General features: G+C 38.4%; 1 protein-coding gene across 1 annotated transcript in view; it reads left to right on the forward strand.

Annotated features, from left to right (window-relative positions):
- Positions 1–1,217: 1,217 nt before the first annotated feature.
- Positions 1,218–20,786, forward strand: part of LYST (lysosomal trafficking regulator) — a 146,107-nt gene continuing 126,538 nt past the window's right edge. The window contains exons 1-3 of the mRNA XM_065894463.1: positions 1,218–1,410; positions 15,603–15,693; positions 17,626–19,705. Of these exons, the coding sequence (XP_065750535.1) occupies positions 1,219–1,410; positions 15,603–15,693; positions 17,626–19,705 (2,363 nt within the window). The 5' untranslated portion in view covers position 1,218. The remainder of the gene's footprint in view (positions 1,411–15,602; positions 15,694–17,625; positions 19,706–20,786) is intronic.

Genomic DNA, 20,786 nt, shown 5'->3' on the forward strand with positions numbered 1-20,786 from the left:
CTTGAATGAATAGGAACCAAAGTAGTATTAGGAATTTCTTCGGTCTCTCCCTTTCATGTTTATCTCTTTCTGCATCCTCTTGGTTAATTTTCACTCAGTTGGCCTCAGCTACCTCATAGTGACCACCACAGGGTCATCTCTCTCTGACTTTCCAGCACAACTATGCCCCTAATTCAAATTCCTATGAGAGAGAAAGAAAACTTGATTGGCCAAGGCCTCTTTACAGGCTGTACCATACGAGTCACATCTTGCAGCCATCGTATTTGTTGGCTGATCCTGAATCAGGTGTGTGTCAGCTGATTTGGGCCCAGAGACTGGCAGTGCCTCTTGGCAGTAGACATAGTCACATGGCCCACTGCCTTCTCAGCAGGGACGATGGAAGGTCTTCCCCCAAAGGGAGAAGGAAGACTGCAATACACATTTCATTTAATTTAAGCTGTCAGGTTACAAGGTTCTCAGGGTAACTGGGTGTCTCAAAATTACTTTTAATCCTAAAATTAAACTATTTTGAAATTCTTTGGGGATTTTGTTCTTCATGCTTTTTCCTCTTCTGAAGATTTATACATGTTTTTCTTTACATTTGTGTTTTGCCTCTCTTTTGTCTGTTTTACTATACTGTTTTCCTTAATCCTGAAATGTCACACTGCCCTTTATTTGATTCAGATGTGTAGCAAGAAATGAAGTGCCATAACTTCAGCTGCTAGAATTCTTGTATTTTTATTCACCTGGTGGTAAATCTTTTCCCCACCCACCCCTCATGTGTTTGAGGATGTGGGTCAGTGATTGTGGCTTCTATCAAGTGAAAAACAGTTTATATTTTTAAAAGATCCATTTATCTTTCAAAACATATGCAGCAAGAATATTTTATAAGTTATGCATTTACTTTTATTCTGCAGTGAGGCATTTAAGAGAGGAAGTCAGCATCTACCTTAACTGCCACCACTCCCTAGTGTCTTCTCTCCCCGCGCTTTCACGTACCCGTGCATGGTTCTACTCAGCCATTTCACGCCCAGGACTAATTTCTGCCATGTAGGAATATTTAAGGAGCCCCTGACTAGGTCGGAATTATGTCTGAAAAGATTATAAGGTTAGATACCAATGCCCAGTAATTTGAAGTTAGTCTTCAGTTAAAAACAAACAGCAACAAAAACACATAGTTTTAAACATAATTTTTAGTTTTTCTAATCTCTTTTCTATTACTTATTTTATAGCTCGGTCATGAGCACTGACAGTAACTCATTGGCACGTGAATTTCTGACCGATGTCAACCGGCTTTGCAATGCGGTGGTCCAGAGAGTGGGGGCCAAGGAGGAAGAAGAGGAGGAGACACACATGGCAACCCTTGGCCAATACCTCGTCCACGGCCGAGGATTTCTGTTACTTACCAAGCTAAATTCTATTATTGATCAGGTAACATTTTCATATCAAATCATTTTCTTCATCACTAAATTTTAGTTAATTATAGATACGTAATTTCTGGGTTACATAATTTCTGAGAGTCTCTTTGAGATAAAGTTCTATCACATCACTCAGACAAGGAAAAGTAGCCGCATTTGTGAACATATTATTTATTTGGATACTTTTCAAAATGCCTAAAATACCTTACAGTTATATATAGCCTTTCTTCTAAAATGGTTTCATATACACTATGCTTTTTATCCTAATTCCAGTGTGAGATAACTATGATTATTAGTAGAGATAAGATCACGATTCAGAAACATCATGCATTTGCACTTTCAGTAAGTATCAGGTATGTTTTTGAAAAGTTTAGTGTAAATGATATCTAGGGAACTTGCTAATTCTGGGGTGAAAAAAGTAGAGAATCCTTTGTGTAAGCTAATAATTACTAAGTCTTTCATCTTGTACACATCTAGTTTTTCATACACTACTGTGTTTGCTTAAACTATGTTAAGACCATATGGTATTTTGCTGTTTCCTTGTTATAGAATTAACAGAATTTTAAAGCTAGTTGGGACTATGGAGATGTTTTCATCTAACCTCCTTTGGTAGGTGAAAGACTGAGATCTGGAAACATTAAGTAGCTCATACAAGGTTAACTTGAAGCCCAGATGTGATTTATATCTACTTCATTTTAGTAGAAAACAAATACTTATTTTATGAAGGAAAAGTCCACCATCTACTAATTAATGCAGTTAGATAATAATATTTCAATTAACTTGAATTTAAAGGATAATAAGGGCTCTGTAGCACCAATATGATGGACAGCTTTAAACACTTTAAATGTTACTGGCTTTAGATGTAAACTTAACCATTGTAAAATAAAATTTCTTTGCCATGAAAGCATTTTGCTAATAAATACATATATTGGGTAAGCATAGATACTAAAATTAAACAGTATCTGTTTTCACTGTAAGCTAAGGAACCTAACAAATATAAGTCAGGACATATTTGTTCACTGTGGTGTCTACCTGTCATGGAATTTTCCAGAATATTTGCAGGTTTATGTATTTTTAAATTTTATTTATTTTTATTGAGATAGCATTGATTTGTAACATTATATAGGTTTATATAATTTTATTCTTTTTTCTGAATGTGGTTTATCAAATGTGACTAAATATAATTTAATTTTTATATATTTGTATGACTCTTTGTGTGTGTGTGTGTGTGTGTGTGTGTGTGTGTGTGTGTGTGTGTGTGTGTGGTATGTGGGCCTCTCACTGTTGTGGCCTCTCCCGTTGCGGAGTACAGGCTCCGGACGCGAAAGCTCAGCAGCCATGGCTCACGGGCCCAGCCGCTCCACGGCATGTGGGATCTTCCCGGACCGGGGCACGAACCTGTGTCCCCTGCATCAGCAGGCGGACTCTCAACCACTGCGCCACCAGGGAAGCCCTGTATGACTTTTCCATAAATTTTAAAATCAGAAAAAATTATTTGTTAGACCACATATAGTGATGTGAAATTCAAAATTTTGATGACTTACTGTGCATATCATGCTCTATTCATCTTCTTACCCCACATTAGGACAATTCAGTGCTTTCTCTCTTTTTTTCTTAACATACTATATAAGTAGCATCAGAAATATCAGTTACCCAGGAATAAATCTGATAAATTATGTACAAATTTCTCTATAAAATTCTATAAAAAATTGTTGAGAGAAACTAAAGAAGACCCAAATAAGGGCAGAACTACATAATTTTCATGTATTGGGAAAAATTAATATTGTAAATATATCTGTTTTCTCCAAATTGATCTATAGATTCCAATGCAGTCCCAATCAGAATCTCAATGGCTTTTTTTAAATGACAGCTTTATTGAGCTATAGTTCACATATCATAGAATTCACCTATTTCATATGCACAATTTGGTGGTTTTTAATGTAGTCACACATATGTGCAACTGTCACCACAGTCAATTTTAGGACATTTTCATCCTCTCAAATAGAAACCGGTGCCTTTTAGCCATCACTCCCCTATCCCTCCCATCCCCCTTGGCCCTAAGCAAACATTAATCTACTTTCTGTCTTTCTCTTTTAAGTTGTGAAATATCTTTTAATGTACTATTAAATGATTGAACGTGTTCAGGTCATAATTGCAACAACACTTTTTCCTACGGTAATATTTTTTAATGCCCTCTTTCCCCCAGTCACTCACTTTTTGGAATATCTGTAGCAATGGTAGTAGGGACAGTAGAAGTAGAAGTAGAGTGAAAATAAATAGCCATTTTAAAAATGAGACTTCTCGGGCTTCCCTGGTGGCGCAGTAGTTGAGAGTCCGCCTGCCGGTGCGGGGGACACGGGTTCCTGCCCCGGTCCGGAAAGATCCCACTTGCTGTGGGGTGGCTGGGCCCGTGAGCCATGGCCGCGGAGCCTGCGTGTCCGGAGCCTATGCTCTGCAACTGGAGAGGCCACAACAGTGAGAGGCCCGCGTACCGCAAAAAAAAAAAAAAAAAAAAAAGAGAGACTTCTCAAGATTTAATTGTTTAAACCAGAAAATGGAGAATGATCTTTTGGCTCTTTAAGGGGAATTTAATTGCATAAGATTTAATCATTTAAAATGGAATCAAAACACTAGATGCTGTACAGGAGGAACTTTAGCTTTTTTTTTTTAAACTGGAGTATAGTTGTTTTACAATGTTGTGTTAGTTTCTGCTGTACAGCAAAGTGAAGTAGAGTTCCCTGTGCTATAGAGCAGGTTCTCGTTAGTTATCTATTTTATACATACTAGTATATATATGTCAGTCCCAATCTCCCAGTTCATCCCACCCCCACTTCCCCCCTTGGTGTCCATACGTTTGTTCTCTTACGTCTGTGTCTCTATTTCTGCCTTGCAAACTGGTTCATCTGTACCATTTTTCTAGATTCCACATGGAACTTTAACTTTTGTATCTGTGCTTCTCATGAGTTGGAACACTTCTTGGATACTCTAGAGAAGAGGCAGTTTAAGCCCTTGTCCTTCTATGCAATACTTTTGCTTCATTAACAGATATTTAATATACAGAATTAAGCAGACTTTTTACTGATATATAATTTACATATAGTAAATGTACAGATGTTAAGTGTATTGTTGGATAAGTTTTGACAAATATATACACTTCTGTAACCACCACCCAGGTCAATGGTTAGAACATTTCCACCACCCTAGAAAGTTTTGTCATACTCCTTTTCAGTCAGCCACTCTCCTTCCCCCACTGCAAGATAACCACTGTTCTGACTTTTAACATCTAAGTGTAGTGTTGCTTGTTCTAGTACTTCACGTAAATGTAATCATGCAGTATGTACTCTTGTATCTCGGAGATTCATCCATGTTGATTGAATCAGTAGTTCACTACTTTTTGTTTCTGGTTAGTATTTTGTTGTATGGATATACCATAATTTCTTTAACTATTCACCTGTTGTTTAACCTTTTGGGTTGTTTACATTTGGCTATTTTGAATAAAACTGCTGTGAATATTCTTATAGATGTCTTTGTGTGAATATATTTTCATGTCTCCTGGGTAAATATCTAGGCATATGATTTCTGGGCAAAGGGTAGGTATTTAACTTTATAAGAAATTGCCAAACTGTTTTTCCAAGTGGTTGTACCACTTTTCATTCTCACCAGCAGTGTATGAGAATTCCAGTTGTTTTACATCCTCTCTAATATTTGACACTGCCAGTCTTTTTAGTATCAGCCATTCTAAGTGAATATGAAGTAGTATCTCACTGCAGTTTTAATTTGCATGTCTCTGACAACTAATGATGCTGAGCATTTTTTATGTGCTTATTGGCCATCTGTATATCTTCTTTTGTGAACGTCTGTTCAAGTTTTGTGCCCATTTTTAAAGTCAGGTTATTCGTTTGTTATCCAGTTGCTGTAATTCTTTAAGTATCCTGGATAAAAATCTCTGTTAAATTGCAAATACTTTCTTTGTGGCTTGCCTTTTCATTTCTTTCTGCATGCAACATCATAGTTCCCTGACTAGGAATGGAACCCACGCTCCCTGCAGTGGAAGCACGGTCTTAACCACTGGAGTGCCAGGGAAGTCCCACCTTTTCATTTCTTAACAATGTCTTTCAAAAAAGCAAAATTTTTTTCCTGTGTGAATAGTGCTTTTTGTATCTTGTCTAAGAAATCTTGGTCTTGCAAGTCCAAAGCTGCAAAGATATTCTCTGATGTTTTTCCCCCCTAGGGGCTTTTTTGTTATTATTTTTACTTTTAGGTCTGTGATCCATTTTGAATTAATATTTGTGTATGGTGTGAGGTAGGAGTTACGGTTCATTTCTGCCCCTTTCTCCTTTATAGTTACCCAGTTGTTCCAGCAACATTTCTTCTCAAAAGTCTGTTCTTTCCCCCACTGAAAAACCTTGCCACCTTGGTTAAAAATCAGTTGACCATATATTTATGGTTTATTTCTAGACTCTCTGTTCTACTCCTTACTTGTCATCTATTCTTTCACTAATACCATACTGTCTTGATTACTATAGCTTTTATAGTAAGTCTAGAAATTACATGGTGTAAGTTCTCCAATTTGTACTTCTTTTTCAAGAATGTTTGAAGAACATTCTAGATCCTTTGTATTTCCATATACATTTTAGAATCAACTTATTATTTCTACAGAGTGCCTGCTATGATTTCACTTGTGATGTTCTTGAATCCAGAAATCAATTAGGAGAGAATTGACATCTTACATCTTAACAATCCTGAGTTTCTTAATCCATGAGAAAAATGGTATGGTATAAATCTCTGTTTGAGTCTTCTCAAATTTCTCTGCAGTATTTTGCAGTTTTAGTGTAGCGGTCTTATATTTTTGGGGGTAAGTTTATTCTAAATAGTTTATTCTTTTTTATGACATTATAAATGGCATTTAAAATTTTTATTTTTCTGTTTATTGCTCATAGAAATACAGTTGATTTTTATACATTGACCTTGTGTCTTATGCTTTTGCTAAATTTATCCATCTTAAAGTTTTTCTGTGGTTTCCTTAGGATTTTCTGTGTAAACAATCATGTCATCTGTAAATAATGATAATTTCACTTCTTTTTTGTAAAGGATAATTTCACATCCTGCCTTGTGTCAACCGTAGGGAAAAAGGTTCAGTATCTCACCATTAAATCTGATGTCAAGTCTAGATTTTTCCTAGATGCCTTTTATGACAATGAGGAAGTTCTCTTTTATTTCCAGCTTGTTGAGAGTTTCTATCCTGAATGGATGTTGGATTTTGTCAAATGCCTTTTCTGTGTCTATTCAGACTATCATATTATCTTCCTATTAATGTAGGTGAATTACATTGATGGTTTCTAAATGTTGAAGCAACTTTGCATTCCTGGGATAAACCCCATTTGGTCATAATTTATTATATACAGACATGTTAATCTACTTATTCTTAGGGAAAAAATGCTCTGCCTAAGTAGCAAAAACGTAACCTTTTTAATGGTTAAAGTTAGAGTGGACCTATACTGAGACCTTTACAAGTTTTTTGAAAACTTGTAAACTTGAAAACTGCCCAGCCTAAAAAATAACAATTATCCTTGATTTTTTTTTAACATCTTTATTGGAGTATAGTTGCTTTACAATGGTGTGTTAGTTTCTGCTTTATAACAAAGTGAATCAGTTATGCATATACATATGTTCCCATATCTCTTCCCTCTTGCGTCTCCCTCCCTCCCACACTCCCTATCCCACCCCTCTAGGTGGTCACAAAGCACCGATCTGATCTCCCTGTGCTATGCGGCTGCTTCCCACTAGCTATCTATTTTACGTTTGGTAGTGTATATATGTCCATGCCACTCTCACTTTGTCCCAGCTTACCCTTCCCCCTCCCCATATCCTCAAGTCCATTCTCTTATGGACTTATCCTTGATTTTTTAATCTTGGTACCAATATCAATTAGATGGGTGGCTTTAGTGACTTAATTGCTCCAAATCTCAGTATCCTCATCAGTAACATAAATACATCTAGTTGGATGACTTAAAAGATCTCTTCCAACGTAAAAATGATTTGTTTCCATGTAATATTAGATAATAATGGTTTCTAATTTTTTCTGTACCCTAATTATGAACATATATATAGCTTAATTCTAATGTAATCGGTAGAAAATTACATGACTTATTACCAATACAATATACCAAAAAAGAGCTAATATACACAACCATGTGTTATAAATATACTTTTAAAATTTCCAGTATGTATAATTTCCATTCCTATTCACATTCTGTGGATGTTCTGTAAAGTTACTTATTTTGCTGAGTAAAGTATGAAGTTTTACTGAAAGAGGCTGTACATTTATGGACAAAATGTTATTTAAAAAATAGCTATTTTATGTGTAAGAGAGTACTTTATTCTTCTTACATTCCTTTAGCATTGTCACTTTAATATATAGCACTACATAAATGGCCTATCATAATAATACATAAAGTAAGTATAATTGGAAAATAATCAGACTTTTAAAACTGTGACTACACAGTTCATTCACTGGTTTATTCAGCAGACCATTATGTACCTGCTATGTGCTAGCATCTCTGCTAGATGCAGAAATACAAGAGCAGAGACTGTCTTTACCGGGAGCTCATAGCTTTTGAAGGGATGGACAGATACATATTTTTTTAACGGTGACAAAACAGTGTGAAAGTATTTGGGGAGTGTAAAGGAGAGAGTCCTCAGGAAATGCTTCTTAGAGAAATTGACATGTTTAAATAGGGATTGGCAGTGTAAAGGGGGAGGAGGCATTAGACCAAGGGAACTGCAAATGCAAACACACTGAGGGTTGGAGAAAGATCAGCTAGTAGGGTTAGAGCAAAGGCTGCATGTCGGGGGTTGGCTAGTCGGGAGACTGGAAGGCATAGACCATGTGATGGCAAGCCTTGTCTACCGTAGTAAGGAGTCTTAATTTTATTCTGAAAATATTGGGGAGGTTTTTAAGTAAGAGAATAGGCAATGAAAAGTATTCTTCAGATTGGACGAGTCAGTCATTGACAATATTATTAGCAAGAATTGCTTCTGTTGGAGAATAATGCAAACATTAAATTTAGTAAAGGTAATAATAAATAAACTTTAACTTACTACATCTAGTTCCACAGATTCTGTTTACACACATGCCAGGATTTATCTATGTGTGGTTGGTCTGGCAGGGGTGAGGGGGAGTGTAGGGGATGCTGGCATTCCTACTTCTTGGAGGAGTGGGAGTATGATTGCAGTGGAAATGTTAGCCACTGGACAGCAGTAGATAATCCACTGCATTATCTCCCTTTGCACCCAGGCTACTAGATAGGAGCAATGAGTACATCAGTTGATTGCTGTGTAACAAACCACATTCCAAAAACTTAGTGGCATAAAACAATGACTTATTTGCTCATGATTCTGGGGCAGTTCAGACAGGCTCAGCTGGGATCACAGGCTCTGCTCCTGTGGTGTCGGCGGGGCTTACATCCGAATGTGCGGTTGGTTGGCAGAAGACTGAGGGCTGTCGGATGGGACCGTTGGCCAGGCCGCCTCGTCAGTTCTCACCCACGCGGCCTCTCGTCTTTCAGGAGGCTAGTCTCAGCTTCTTTCCATAGGTGGAAGCATTCTAAGAGGGTGAGGGGGAAGCTGCAGGAAGTCACATAATCTCACTTCTGCCACATTCCGTTGGTCAAAGCAAGTCACAAGGCCGGTGCAGGTTTAAGAGATGGGAACATAGAGTCCAGCACTTGATGGGAGGAAATGACTTGTGGCCACGTTTTATCTACGTAGTCTCCCCTCTGACCATGATTATTAGCGTCCCTCCCACACCCCCTCCCTACCAGAACTCTCAAAGTAACGCTCCACAGTGGCATAGGCCCGAAGTCCCTGAGCTCACAATGTGCGTCACTCCGGGTGCCCTCGGGGCTTCCAAGTGCAGTACTTTGGTTGCAGCTCTTCTTGATTGAGAGGCTTGTGAATAAAAAGACAAGTAATCTGCCCCCTGCACACCCTGCACACAATGATGAGATAGGAACAAGTTAAACACACTACATACTTGTATTCAACTAGCAGGTGACAGGAGGCACATAGCAGCCATTAATCCACTGAAATGCTGCCAGGCATGCGTTATCACACACCTTGCTCTGGAAGCAGGAAGTATGTTTCTTTTCCTTCGGAGGGGTTCCCTAGTCTCCGGTTCTCCAGGGCTCTTGGCTCCACCCTCTGAGATGTCCTCTCTTTTCCAGAATACATAGCCCATAATTTCAGCTTTCTCATTCTGCCTCCTGCCTGTAAAAAAGTGGGCACCCAGAAGTCTCATCATTTTAATCTGTCTCTGCCCCTTTTAGTCCAAGCTGTTAGTAATTTTTAATAATACAACTTCTTTAAAAATATTGTGAGTTTCTTCTGAACCTTAGTGGAGTTCAGTCCATGCCCCCAAAGCCACGTCTATAATTGTTTTTGATACAGACCTCTCTCTACCTTGGGCATGTAAGGCTTGTGTGGAACAACACACTCAAGATTCTTAGTAGTACTTTTGTCTAGCTAACAGGGTCTACTAGGTACCACCTTAAGTTTTCCTGGAGTCTTAACTAAGAGTATTGCAGCCATTTAATAACCTTTTTTTTTTTTTTTTTTTTTTTTTTTTGCGGTACGTGGGCCTCTCACTGCTGTGGCCTCTCCCATTGCGGAGCACAGGCTCCGGACGCGCAGGCTCAGTGGCCATGGCTCATGGGCCCAGCCACTCCGCGGCATGTGGGATCCTCCCGGACCGGGGCACGAACTCGTGTCCCCTGCATCGGCAGGCGGACTCTCAACCACTGCGCCACCAGGGAAGCCCTAATAACCATTTTTGATGGGAGAGAAGGAGGAGAGGGAACGGAGGCTGGTTGGGCGAACTATGGCCTACAGGCCAAATCCTGCTGTCAGTGATCTGTTTGTGAGCAGCACACAAGCTAAGAAGAGTTTTGGTGTTTTTAAAGAGTTGTTAAAAGAAAAAGAATATGCAACACAGACCATATATGACTCACAAAGCCTAAAATATTTACATTCTGGCCCTTTACAAAGTGAGTTTGCAACTCCTGGTCTAATGCAAGAAAAACTATTAGCATGATGTTTGACATCAGTGGGAGAAACAGTACATACAATTATCCTGAGACATCAGAATAACATTTGACAGAATTCATCTCTTCTTGACAAAAACTCTAAAAATAAATTAATAGAGGGTTTCATATACAAAGAGTAGAAAAACCAAAAAAAATTTATTTTATTGAAGTATAGTTGATTTACAATGTTGTGTTAACTTCTGCTGTACAGCAAAGTGATTCAGTTATACATATATCATTCCTTTTCATATTCTTTTCCATTATGATTTATCATATGATATTGAATATAGTTCCCTGGGCTATACAGTAGGACCTTGTTGTTCATCCATTCTATGTATAATAGTTTGCATCTGCTAACCCCAAACTCCCAGTCTATCCCTTCCCCACCCCCTCTCCCCCTTGGCAACCACAAGTCTGTTCTCTATGTCTGTGACTCTGTTTCTGTTTCATAGATAAGTTCATTTATGTCCTATTTTAGATTCCATATGTAAGTGATATCCTGTGGTATTTGTCTTTCCCTTTCTGACTTACTTTACTTAGTATGATCATCTCTAGGTCCATCCATCTTGCTGCAAATGACATTATTTCATTCTTTTTGGCTGAGTAGTATTCCATTGTATATATATGTACGACATCTTCTTTATCCATTCATCTGTCCATAAGCATTTAGGTTGTTTCCATGTCTTGGATGTTGTGAATAGTGCTGCTATGAACATAGGGGTGCATGTATCTTTTTGAATTATAGTTTTATCTGGATATATGCCCAGGAATAGGATTGCTGGATCATATGGCAAATCTATTTTTAGTTTCTTGACAAGCCTCCATACTGTTTTCCATAGTGGATGCACCAATTTACATTCCCACCAGCAGTGCAAGACGGTTACCTTTTCTCCACACCCTCTCCAGCATTTGTTGTTTGTGGATTTTCTGATGATGGCCATTCTGACTGGTGTGAGGTGATACCTCATTGTAGTTTTGATTTGCATTTCTCTAATGATTAGTGATGTTGAGCATCTTTCATGTGCCTGTGGGACATCTGTATGTCTTCTTTGGAGAAATGTCTGTTTAGGTCTTCTGCCCATTTTTCGATTGGGTTGTTTTTTTGTTGTTGAGTTGTATGAGCTGTTTGTATAGAAAAACCAAAATTATTTTTAATAAGAAGCTTTGTAATAGAACCAATATAAGAATAACTTTATTACTAGTCTGTTTGACATCATGTTTTAAAAACATTCGATAGTAAAGTGGAGTATGAAAGTAATGACAGCTTAATGTGAGAAAGATGGAGAGATAAAAATTGTTTAAATGATGTGTACAGAAAAATCCAAAAGGTCTTCCGAAAACTGTTCAGCAAAGTTATGGAATATAAGTCAAATATATTGTTTCCTTTAACTAAAGCTGTATAGCTAGGAAGTTTTAAAAAGATTCTGTTTACAGTACTATTGAAGAAATGTTCACATATGTGTGTACAGATATACGTATTTTAGAAATAATTATAAAATTCTGATAGAAGAAATAAAGGACTGAAATCAATAGCACTTGGGACTTCCCTCGTGGTCCAGTCTTCCAGAGGAAGACTCCGTGCTTCCTCTGCAGGGGGTGCAGGTTCAGTCCCCGGTTGGGGAACTGAGATCCTGCATGCTGTGCAGTACGGCCAAAATGAATGAATGAATGAATGAATGAATGAATGACACATGTTTCTGCTATGTCTGGAACATTAAGTTTAATTAGCATGCCCAAATTTAAAGTCATACCATTAATACCAATTAAAATAACTTCATTCCATGTTCCTTAGCATGTCATCCTGAGGTCCTTGATCTGGTGCCCACCTGCCTGTGTAGCTTCCTGAACACCTTCCCCCCCAATAAACTTGCCCTTTCTCTCCCATCCTGCCACCACTACTTCTGGATGGTTAGGGTGGGCACTTAATATAAAATCCAGTCAAAACAATAGAATTGTGAAAGGGATGGTGCCTGGCACCTGGTAGGTACTTACAATATGCTTCTTACTACCTGCGTGAGAGTGATTTCACTTTATTATTGGTATGGGGAATTAAAAAATGTATGACACAGTCATTTTCCCTGCACAGGGGGAAACATAAAAGTGTAAGTATTAAATGAGGAGTAGTATGATTTCTGTAGATTGGACAGTCTAGGAATAGCCAAGGAATGGATCTGTTTGTGTCATGTACTGCCTAATTTGGCATATTGAGCCCTGAGCTAAGTGGGAAGGAGCGAGAGAAGTTCCAGGCCGCGTGTTGCAGAGGCCAGGGGCAGGAATGCCAGCTCACACAGCAGTGGTGATTTGCCAGTGTACTGTGGGGAAACAAGGGCTGAATTATAAGGACAGCGTGTCTATAGCACTTCTTCCACACACCCTTGAGGTGTCACCAAGCTCTGTTAGAAAGTTATTAGTTCATCTGCTAAAGATAAAGACTCAGCTTAGGAGGACTCTGCAGGAATGACCTGCCTGAAATTGGTTTACATTTTTTTTTAAAGACTGTGTATCTTTTGCTGGCATCTTAAAAAATGTTGAGATACATACAGAGTACAGGCTACGCGTGTGAATGTTATATAGACATCCTTAGTCTTATTAATTCTGAAGTAAAGCACATAAAAATGGGGGACCTTTGATATAATTTTTACCTCACATCCAGAATTCAAAGTCATTCGTGCAGGTAATGTTTATGGATATCTGACTACGTACAAGGCATCGAGTAGCAGAAAAGGGAGGTGATTGCTAAGGACTAGAGCCTGAGCCCTGCAGTTCATGCTCTGAGAGAGGCCTGGCAAGTATGTTTGGAAAAGTTTCCCTTCATATTTAGAGATAAATCCAAACTCCTTCACATGACCCCCAAGGCCACATTGGATCTGGCACTGTCCACCTCGCTGACTTTCCAGGCTTATCTCCTAGCGCCCTCCCCCATGCTATGCTTCAGCCACACTGGACTGCCTGCTATTCTATGGAAAAGTCAAATCCATTCCCAACCCTTTATATACTTCCTATGAGCCCTTTGCTTCCCTGTCTTTGCATGGATTCTTCCTTCTCATCAGTTAAGTAGCTGCTCAGTTAAGTAGTGGCCCATCCTGACTAGCCAGCTTAAATGTTCCCCTTCCCATCACTCTGTCATCCCTCTCCTGTTTAATTTTCTCCATTGCACAGCATTCTGTCTGGAATTTTCTTATCTGTGCCCATTATTTTCTGTCTCCCTTGCTAGAGTGTCAGCTTTGTAAGGATGTGAGTATCATCTTCCACTACATCCAAAGCGTCTGACACATAGTAGGGGCTCAATAAGTATTTGTTGAATGAATGAAAGAGGAAAACGGGCATTCAGACATTAACCGTTCAGCAAGTTGGTTGCTGTACTAAATTAGAGGCATGTAACCCAACTTGACCTAGCGGGGATTAGAGAAGTCTCCCCATAGAGGAATTAAGACCTGAGGAATGAGCTGGCATTTGGCAGATGGGAGGATGGTGAGAGAATTGCAAGAGCAGTGTATGTGAGGAAGACGTTTGCAAAGACCAGTGGTGTTCAGGAAACCCTTAATAGCTGGACATGTGAGGAAGGGTCAGATGTGGTGATGGGAGCTACAACTGGACAAGTCAGTAGGAATCGTGTCATGAAAGGTCTTCCAAGCCTGAGAAGGAGTTTAAATTTTACTTTTGCAGAATTTTGAGGCTTTTCATAACCAGGACACTAGAAAGTGATAGTCTGAATCTATGTCTCTGCTTTCTCATTCCCTTCGACTCTTCAGCCTATCGTAATATGACCTGCACCCTCATCACTCCATTAAAACTGTGCTTGTTAAGGTCACCAGTGACTCTCTACTTGCTAAATACTTTCCTGCCATCATCTTACACAATTAAAGAACAGCAGCTCTTGACCTGGTTGACCTTTCTTTCCTGAACTGCTCTCTTCCCTTGTTATTTCTTGTTCTGCTTCTCTTTGGGGGAAACTACTTCTCAGTCTCCTTTGCAGGCTGCTCTTCAGGTCCACCATCCACAGTTCTTTCAATGTTGTTCTCCAGAGCTCCATTCTGGGTAGAATTCTCTTGTCCTCCTGATACTCTCCCTAGGAAATCTCACCCATGTCCTCAACCTCTGCCCTGATGACTCCCACAGGTAGTCAACTGCAAGTCATTTCAGTTCTCCCTTACAGTTTCTCAAGTATGTCTCCTCCTTTTCAATTTTACTATCCGAGGGCTTCAGATCATTATTATCTCTCATCTGTACTGTTTCCCTGCCTCTGACACTGATCAATCCCTTCCCCTCCCTGCCAATTCCATCCTCTACATAGTGGCAAATCTGATTGTATCACCCTGAACCCCTCCCCACTGATTGATGTGAGGAATTTAAACTTGTTTTGTCATTAATTCCTTGACCACCCATGTCCCAACGTTTCCAGGTCTAGCACCTCCACACCTCTAACTGATAATGATTGCTCCTTTTTCTTAACTCCTAAACTGAATGCCTGTACCACACCTGGGTATGTACACATACTACATGCCTTCTGTTCTTTAACTGTTTTGCGTATATGTATTCTGTGGACCAAATGAGGGGACCTTCTGCAGGGCTTGGACCATATCCTCCAGAAAGGGTAAGACAGTAAATGCTGTGGACCTAGTGTGCAGTCAATACCTATTTATTGGATGACCGTCACTAATACGTCTTTCTCTCTTTAGATATATTATTTTATTAACAATGTCAGTTTCTCTTTTTAAAATTGTGTTCTCTGAGTTTTAAATTTAACTGCATGAAGACTTTCTTTTCTAGTAACTTATGTTATTGGTTTGCTAATTAATAGGGCTTAACTTTTCATTTGCACCTAGCAAATTTTTTTTTTCATAGGTAAGGCATTCTTACAATGTGCATGGTGGTAATAACAGCTAGTTTTGGAAAAATCGGCAAGAATGTGCTAAATACCGTCAAATACTCTTACATTCTTCTGTCATTGGCAGGGTTTATAAGTTGCAAAGTATTGCAGCTTTAATTGGATTTAAAATAGGTTAACTTGATTCTTCCTTCTCAAGAAAAAGGATTTTTTGGTTCAATTTAAGACAGAATATTAGGAATTAATGTGTTTCATGACCTTAGAACATGAAGGATTCTTTTATTTCTAATACAGGCATTGACATGTAGAGAAGAACTCCTTACCCTTCTTCTGTCACTCCTTCCACTGGTATGGAAGATACCTGTTCACCTAGAAAAGGCAACAGGTATGTTTCTTTTCTTTATCATATCACCTGTGTTATCACAATTCCACTGGGGAAAAAAGTTCCATCGAAAAGTTACTTCTGCTGTAACGGTTGATACGGCTCAAAATCAGAACGGTATATATTAGTATGATACTTAATATGAAAAATTCTTTAGGCAAATAATTTTTATTTCTTCTAATAATACAGAAACCATGGTCCTTCTTAGGGGATTCCTTGAATGTAATGATGATTAGAAAATAGATGAAGAAGGGCTTCCCTGGTGGCGCAGTGGTTGAGAGTCCGCCTGCCGATGCAGGGGACGCGGTTTCGTGCCCCGGTCCGGGAGGGTCCCACATGACGCGGGGTGGCTGGGCCCGTGAGCCATGGCCGCTGAGCCTGTGCGTCCGGAGCCTGTGCTCCGCAACAGGAGAGGCCACAGCAGTGCAAGGCCCCCGTACTGCAAAAAAAAAAAAAAAAAAAGAAAATAGATGAAGAAGCAGAACACTTAGCAAAAGGAGTAAATATGGATATGTAGCCTAACATTTGAGAAATGGAGAGTGAAAAGTTTGAAGAAAGAAATTAAAGATTCTTTGCTTATTTTAAAGGCTGCTTTCCATTACCAGTACTCCGTCAATGACTTTTGCAGTTTAGTTTTTCTAGTGTTGCTTTTAAAGGATAAATTTAAAGTAATATTTTGTTTCAGAACTTGGTAGAATTATTACACTTAAGGTCACTACATACTTTTAATTTCTGATTCAGAAAAAATAAAAATATGTGTATATATATCATATTAAGTATATGAAACTTAGTTTAAATGTTTCAGTGGAGGGATTAACAGTTTTCCCCCTTGACCACTTCTGGAATATGCAAATTGTGAGATGCTTAAGGATATCTCAGGTTGAAAAAAAAAAGAAAAATCTCCTGAATTGTATTTTAATGCCATATATGCACTTTTAATGTATTTCTGATATGGAGCTCTCTTTTAGGGAGTTACCTAAGTTCTTGTAATATTGTTATCCTACATATTTGTTGATTCACTGATTCTGCTCTTGTTTTCTTCTTAATTTATAGAATTCACAAATTGTTAATCACTTAAGAAATCTAATTTGTGTCCTTTTGGGGAAGTTGTCTTCATTGCCTGCATCTTTTGCATACATGGAATTTGTCAGACTTCTTTTACTCTCCCTTAATTAAAGCACAAGTCTTTTATTTACAGATTTTTTTAATTCATTCTGAATTGTAACTGTATCTTTGTATAGATCTTATTACGTGTTATTGCAAAGGGAAAGACCAATTTCATTATCTTTTTAATTAGTATGAAAAATTTATTCATTTCCCTAAGAGATAGGTATTGAGTGGTGACCACACGGCAGCCCTAGGTTCTAGGCACTGAGGATGAAACAGGAATGCCTGTACCTGTGCCTAGTTCAGTGCGTAGCACATGCCGTAGATATTGTGAATGAATAACTCTTTTAACCTCAGTCTTGGAGAACATTTGGTATCTACTGTATGATTTAAAAATAATTTTAGAAAATCTTAAAGTTTCTAAGTTATATCAGGGCTATAAACTAAATACTGTTTTGAGAATATAATACACCCCTGTGTCTTAATTAATGGCATTATCGGAGGAGATTTGTAAAATGGTAGGAATAGTAGCGCTAAATACCGGTACTACTTTCCTAACACTGTTCTCCTTGTTGTTTTCAGAATCAATTTGTATCCTTTGAACCAGTGCCACCTGGTACTTAACATGAGCGGGATAAGGAAGTGAAGTGATAAGGGGAGGAAGGGGAGTAGAGACATAACAAAAGGCTAAAGGAAATCAGCCCCATAATAAAAATATACTGAGGATAAACTCCTAAAGTGAATGATAAGTAAGAGGGTAATCACCTATGCAAACTGAGTTTTAAAACATATTAAGGTATTCTAAATTTTCTTTCTTCATATTGTTAGATTTTAATCTACCATTCTCAGCTGATATAATCCTGACCAAAGAAAAGAACTCAAGTTCTCAAAAATCTACTCAGGAAAAATTATATTTAGAAGGAAGTGCCCCAGCCGGTCAGGTTTCTGCAAAAGTAAATGTTTTTCAACAAAGCAGACGACAGCGTAAAACTACCCATCGCTATTCTGTAAGAGATGCAAGAAAGACACAGCTCTCCACCTCAGATTCAGAAGTCAATTCAGATGACAAAAGTATAGTAATGACTAAGCATAGAAGGTCCCATCTGCTGCAGCATTTTGTAACACAGTCTCCTAAAGAAGACCACCTTACAGCTAAGCTTGACCACTTATCAACCAAAGAACAGACCCCTCCTGATACCATGGCTTTGGAAGATTCCAGAGAGAAGATTCCAAGACAAGAGTCAAACACTGACATTTTAAGTGAGCCAGCGGCCTTGTCTATCATCAGTCACATGAACAATTCTCCATTTGACTTATGTCATGTTCTGTTATCTTTATTAGAGAAAGTTTGTAAGTTTGACATTACCTTGAATCATAATTCCGCTCTAGCTGCCAGTGTAGTGCCCACGCTGACTGAGTTCCTAGCGGGTCTTGGGGACTGCTGTAATCTCAGCGACAATTTGGAGAATCGGATGGTTTCTGCAGGTTGGACTGAAGAACCGGTGGCTTTGATTCAACGGATGCTTTTTCGAACAGTGTTGCATCTTATGTCAGTAGATATTAGTATGGCAGAGATGATGCCAGAAAGTCTTAGAAAAAATTTAACGGAATTGCTTAGAGCAGCTTTAAAAATTAGAACTTGCCTAGAAAAGCAGCCTGACCCTTTTGCACCAAGACAAAAGAAAACACTACAAGAGGTTCAGGAAGATTTTGTGTTTTCCAAGTATCGCCATAGAGCGCTGCTTTTACCTGAGCTCCTAGAGGGAGTTTTACAGATCCTGATCTGTTGTCTTCAAAGTGCAGCTTCAAATCCTTTCTTCTTCAGTCAAGCCATGGATCTGGTTCAAGAATTCATTCAGCATCATGGATTTCATTTACTTGAAACAGCAGTTCTTCAAATGGAGTGGCTGGTTGTAAGAGATGGGGTTCCTCCTGAGGCCTCAGAACATTTGAAAGCCCTCATCAATAGTGTGATGAAAATAATGAGCACTGTCAAAAAAGTGAAATCAGAGCAACTTCATCATTCAATGTGTACAAGAAAAAGGCACAGACGGTGTGAATATTCCCACCTCATGCATCACCACAGAGATCTCTCAGGTCTGCTGGTTTCGGCTTTTAAAAACCAAGTTTCCAAAAACCCGTTTGAAGAGACGGCAGATGGAGACGTGTATTACCCCGAGCGGTGCTGTTGCATTGCAGTGTGTGCTCACCAGTGTTTACGCTTACTGCAGCAGGCTTCCTTGAGCAGCACGTGCGTCCAGATTCTCTCGGGTGTTCAGAACATCGGCATATGCTGTTGCATGGATCCCAAATCTGTGATCATCCCTTTGCTCTATGCTTTTAAATCGCCAGCCCTGAAAAACTGTCGGCAGCATATATTAAATATTCTTAACAAACTTATTTTGGATCAGTTAGGAGGAGCCGAGATACCACAAAAAACTAAGAAAGCAGCTTGCAATATTTGTACCGTTGACTCAGATCAACTAGCCAAATTAGAAGAGACCCTGCAGGGAAACGCATGCGATGCTGAACCTTCCTCAGGTTTATCCAGTCCTTCTTACAGATTTCAAGGGATCCTGCCCAGCAGTGGATCTGAAGACCTCTTGTGGAAATGGGATGCCTTAGAGGCTTATCAGAGTTTTGTTTTTGAAGAAGACAGATTATGTAGTGTGCAGATTGCAAGTCACATTTCCAGTTTAATCCAGAAAGGCAATATAGTTGTTCAGTGGAAATTGTATAACTACATATTTAATCCTGTGCTCCAAAGAGGAGTTGAATTAGCACATCATTGTCAACAGCTCGACATTACTTCAGCTCAGACTCATGTATGTAGCCATCATGACCAGTGTTTGCCCCAGGAAGTGGTTCAGATTTATTTAAAAACTCTGCCTACCCTGCTTAAATCAAGGTTCGTGTATGTGTGTGTGTGTGTGTGTGTGTGTGTGTGTGTGTGTGTGTGTGTGTGTGTGCACGTGTGTGTAGATATTTTTCTCTCATTGTATGCTTTTGAATATCTTTATTATTTATTTTTTCCTAGGATTTAATTTTTAGTTTAACAACTACCAGAAAATTCCCATCCCATGTCAGATTTTTTTTTTTAACATTTATATATTTGTTCATTTGTTTGTTTTTACTGGGGTGGTCATAGAGAAGAGGATAGAGCCATTGATTTTAATTTCTCTGAAAAAGAAAAAGTAAAGTTTTAAATATATTTCTGAGAAAAAAATGGACACAACACAAGTATCCAACAGCAGGGGCAAGGTTAAATTAATTATTTTATATTTTGTTGATGTACTATTATTAGCCATTAAAAAATAATGTTTAAAAGGATCATGTTGGGACATGAAAAAACACTTATAATATTTTATCAATAAAATAAAATAAAAATATCATCTGCTTATTTACAACTAGGTAAAATATGCATATACATAAAATGATAATTATTTATGGAGGTAGTGAAATTAAGGGAATTATTATTTTTTAAATACCATATCTACATTTATTGCCTAAGCAATATATGTGGAAAATACCATTAAGCAAAAAGAAGAAAATTAAAATTATTTAGAATCCCATCAATGAGTTTTGCAGATTTTGTGATTATCAACTCTGATACTTAAAAAATAGTTTTATAAATAAAGCTTGCTTCTGATGGGTAGTTTGGCCTTTCAAATTAATGCATACACCATTTAAAAAACGTAATAAAATACAACCCATCTGTGATCATTCATTATCTTTACAATCATTTTTTTAAAAATTCCTGACATTCTGACATTGTTTAAATAGAACTGACTTTGCTTTGAAAGTTTTTAACTCCTTGGCATATTTGTGGCCAGTGATCCAGATCCGTGAGTCTTACCTGAGACAGAGCTGAAAAACTTCAGATCTGCAGTTTGCTTCTTTCCCTGTGTGACATACAGATTTAAAACAAACAAAAGTCCTGGGTGATCCATCAGGCAGACAAACAGATGGACACACAAATGCCTCCGGGC

This window comes from Phocoena phocoena, chromosome 16, assembly GCF_963924675.1.
Source record: "Phocoena phocoena chromosome 16, mPhoPho1.1, whole genome shotgun sequence".
NCBI classification, from domain to species: domain Eukaryota; kingdom Metazoa; phylum Chordata; class Mammalia; order Artiodactyla; family Phocoenidae; genus Phocoena; species Phocoena phocoena.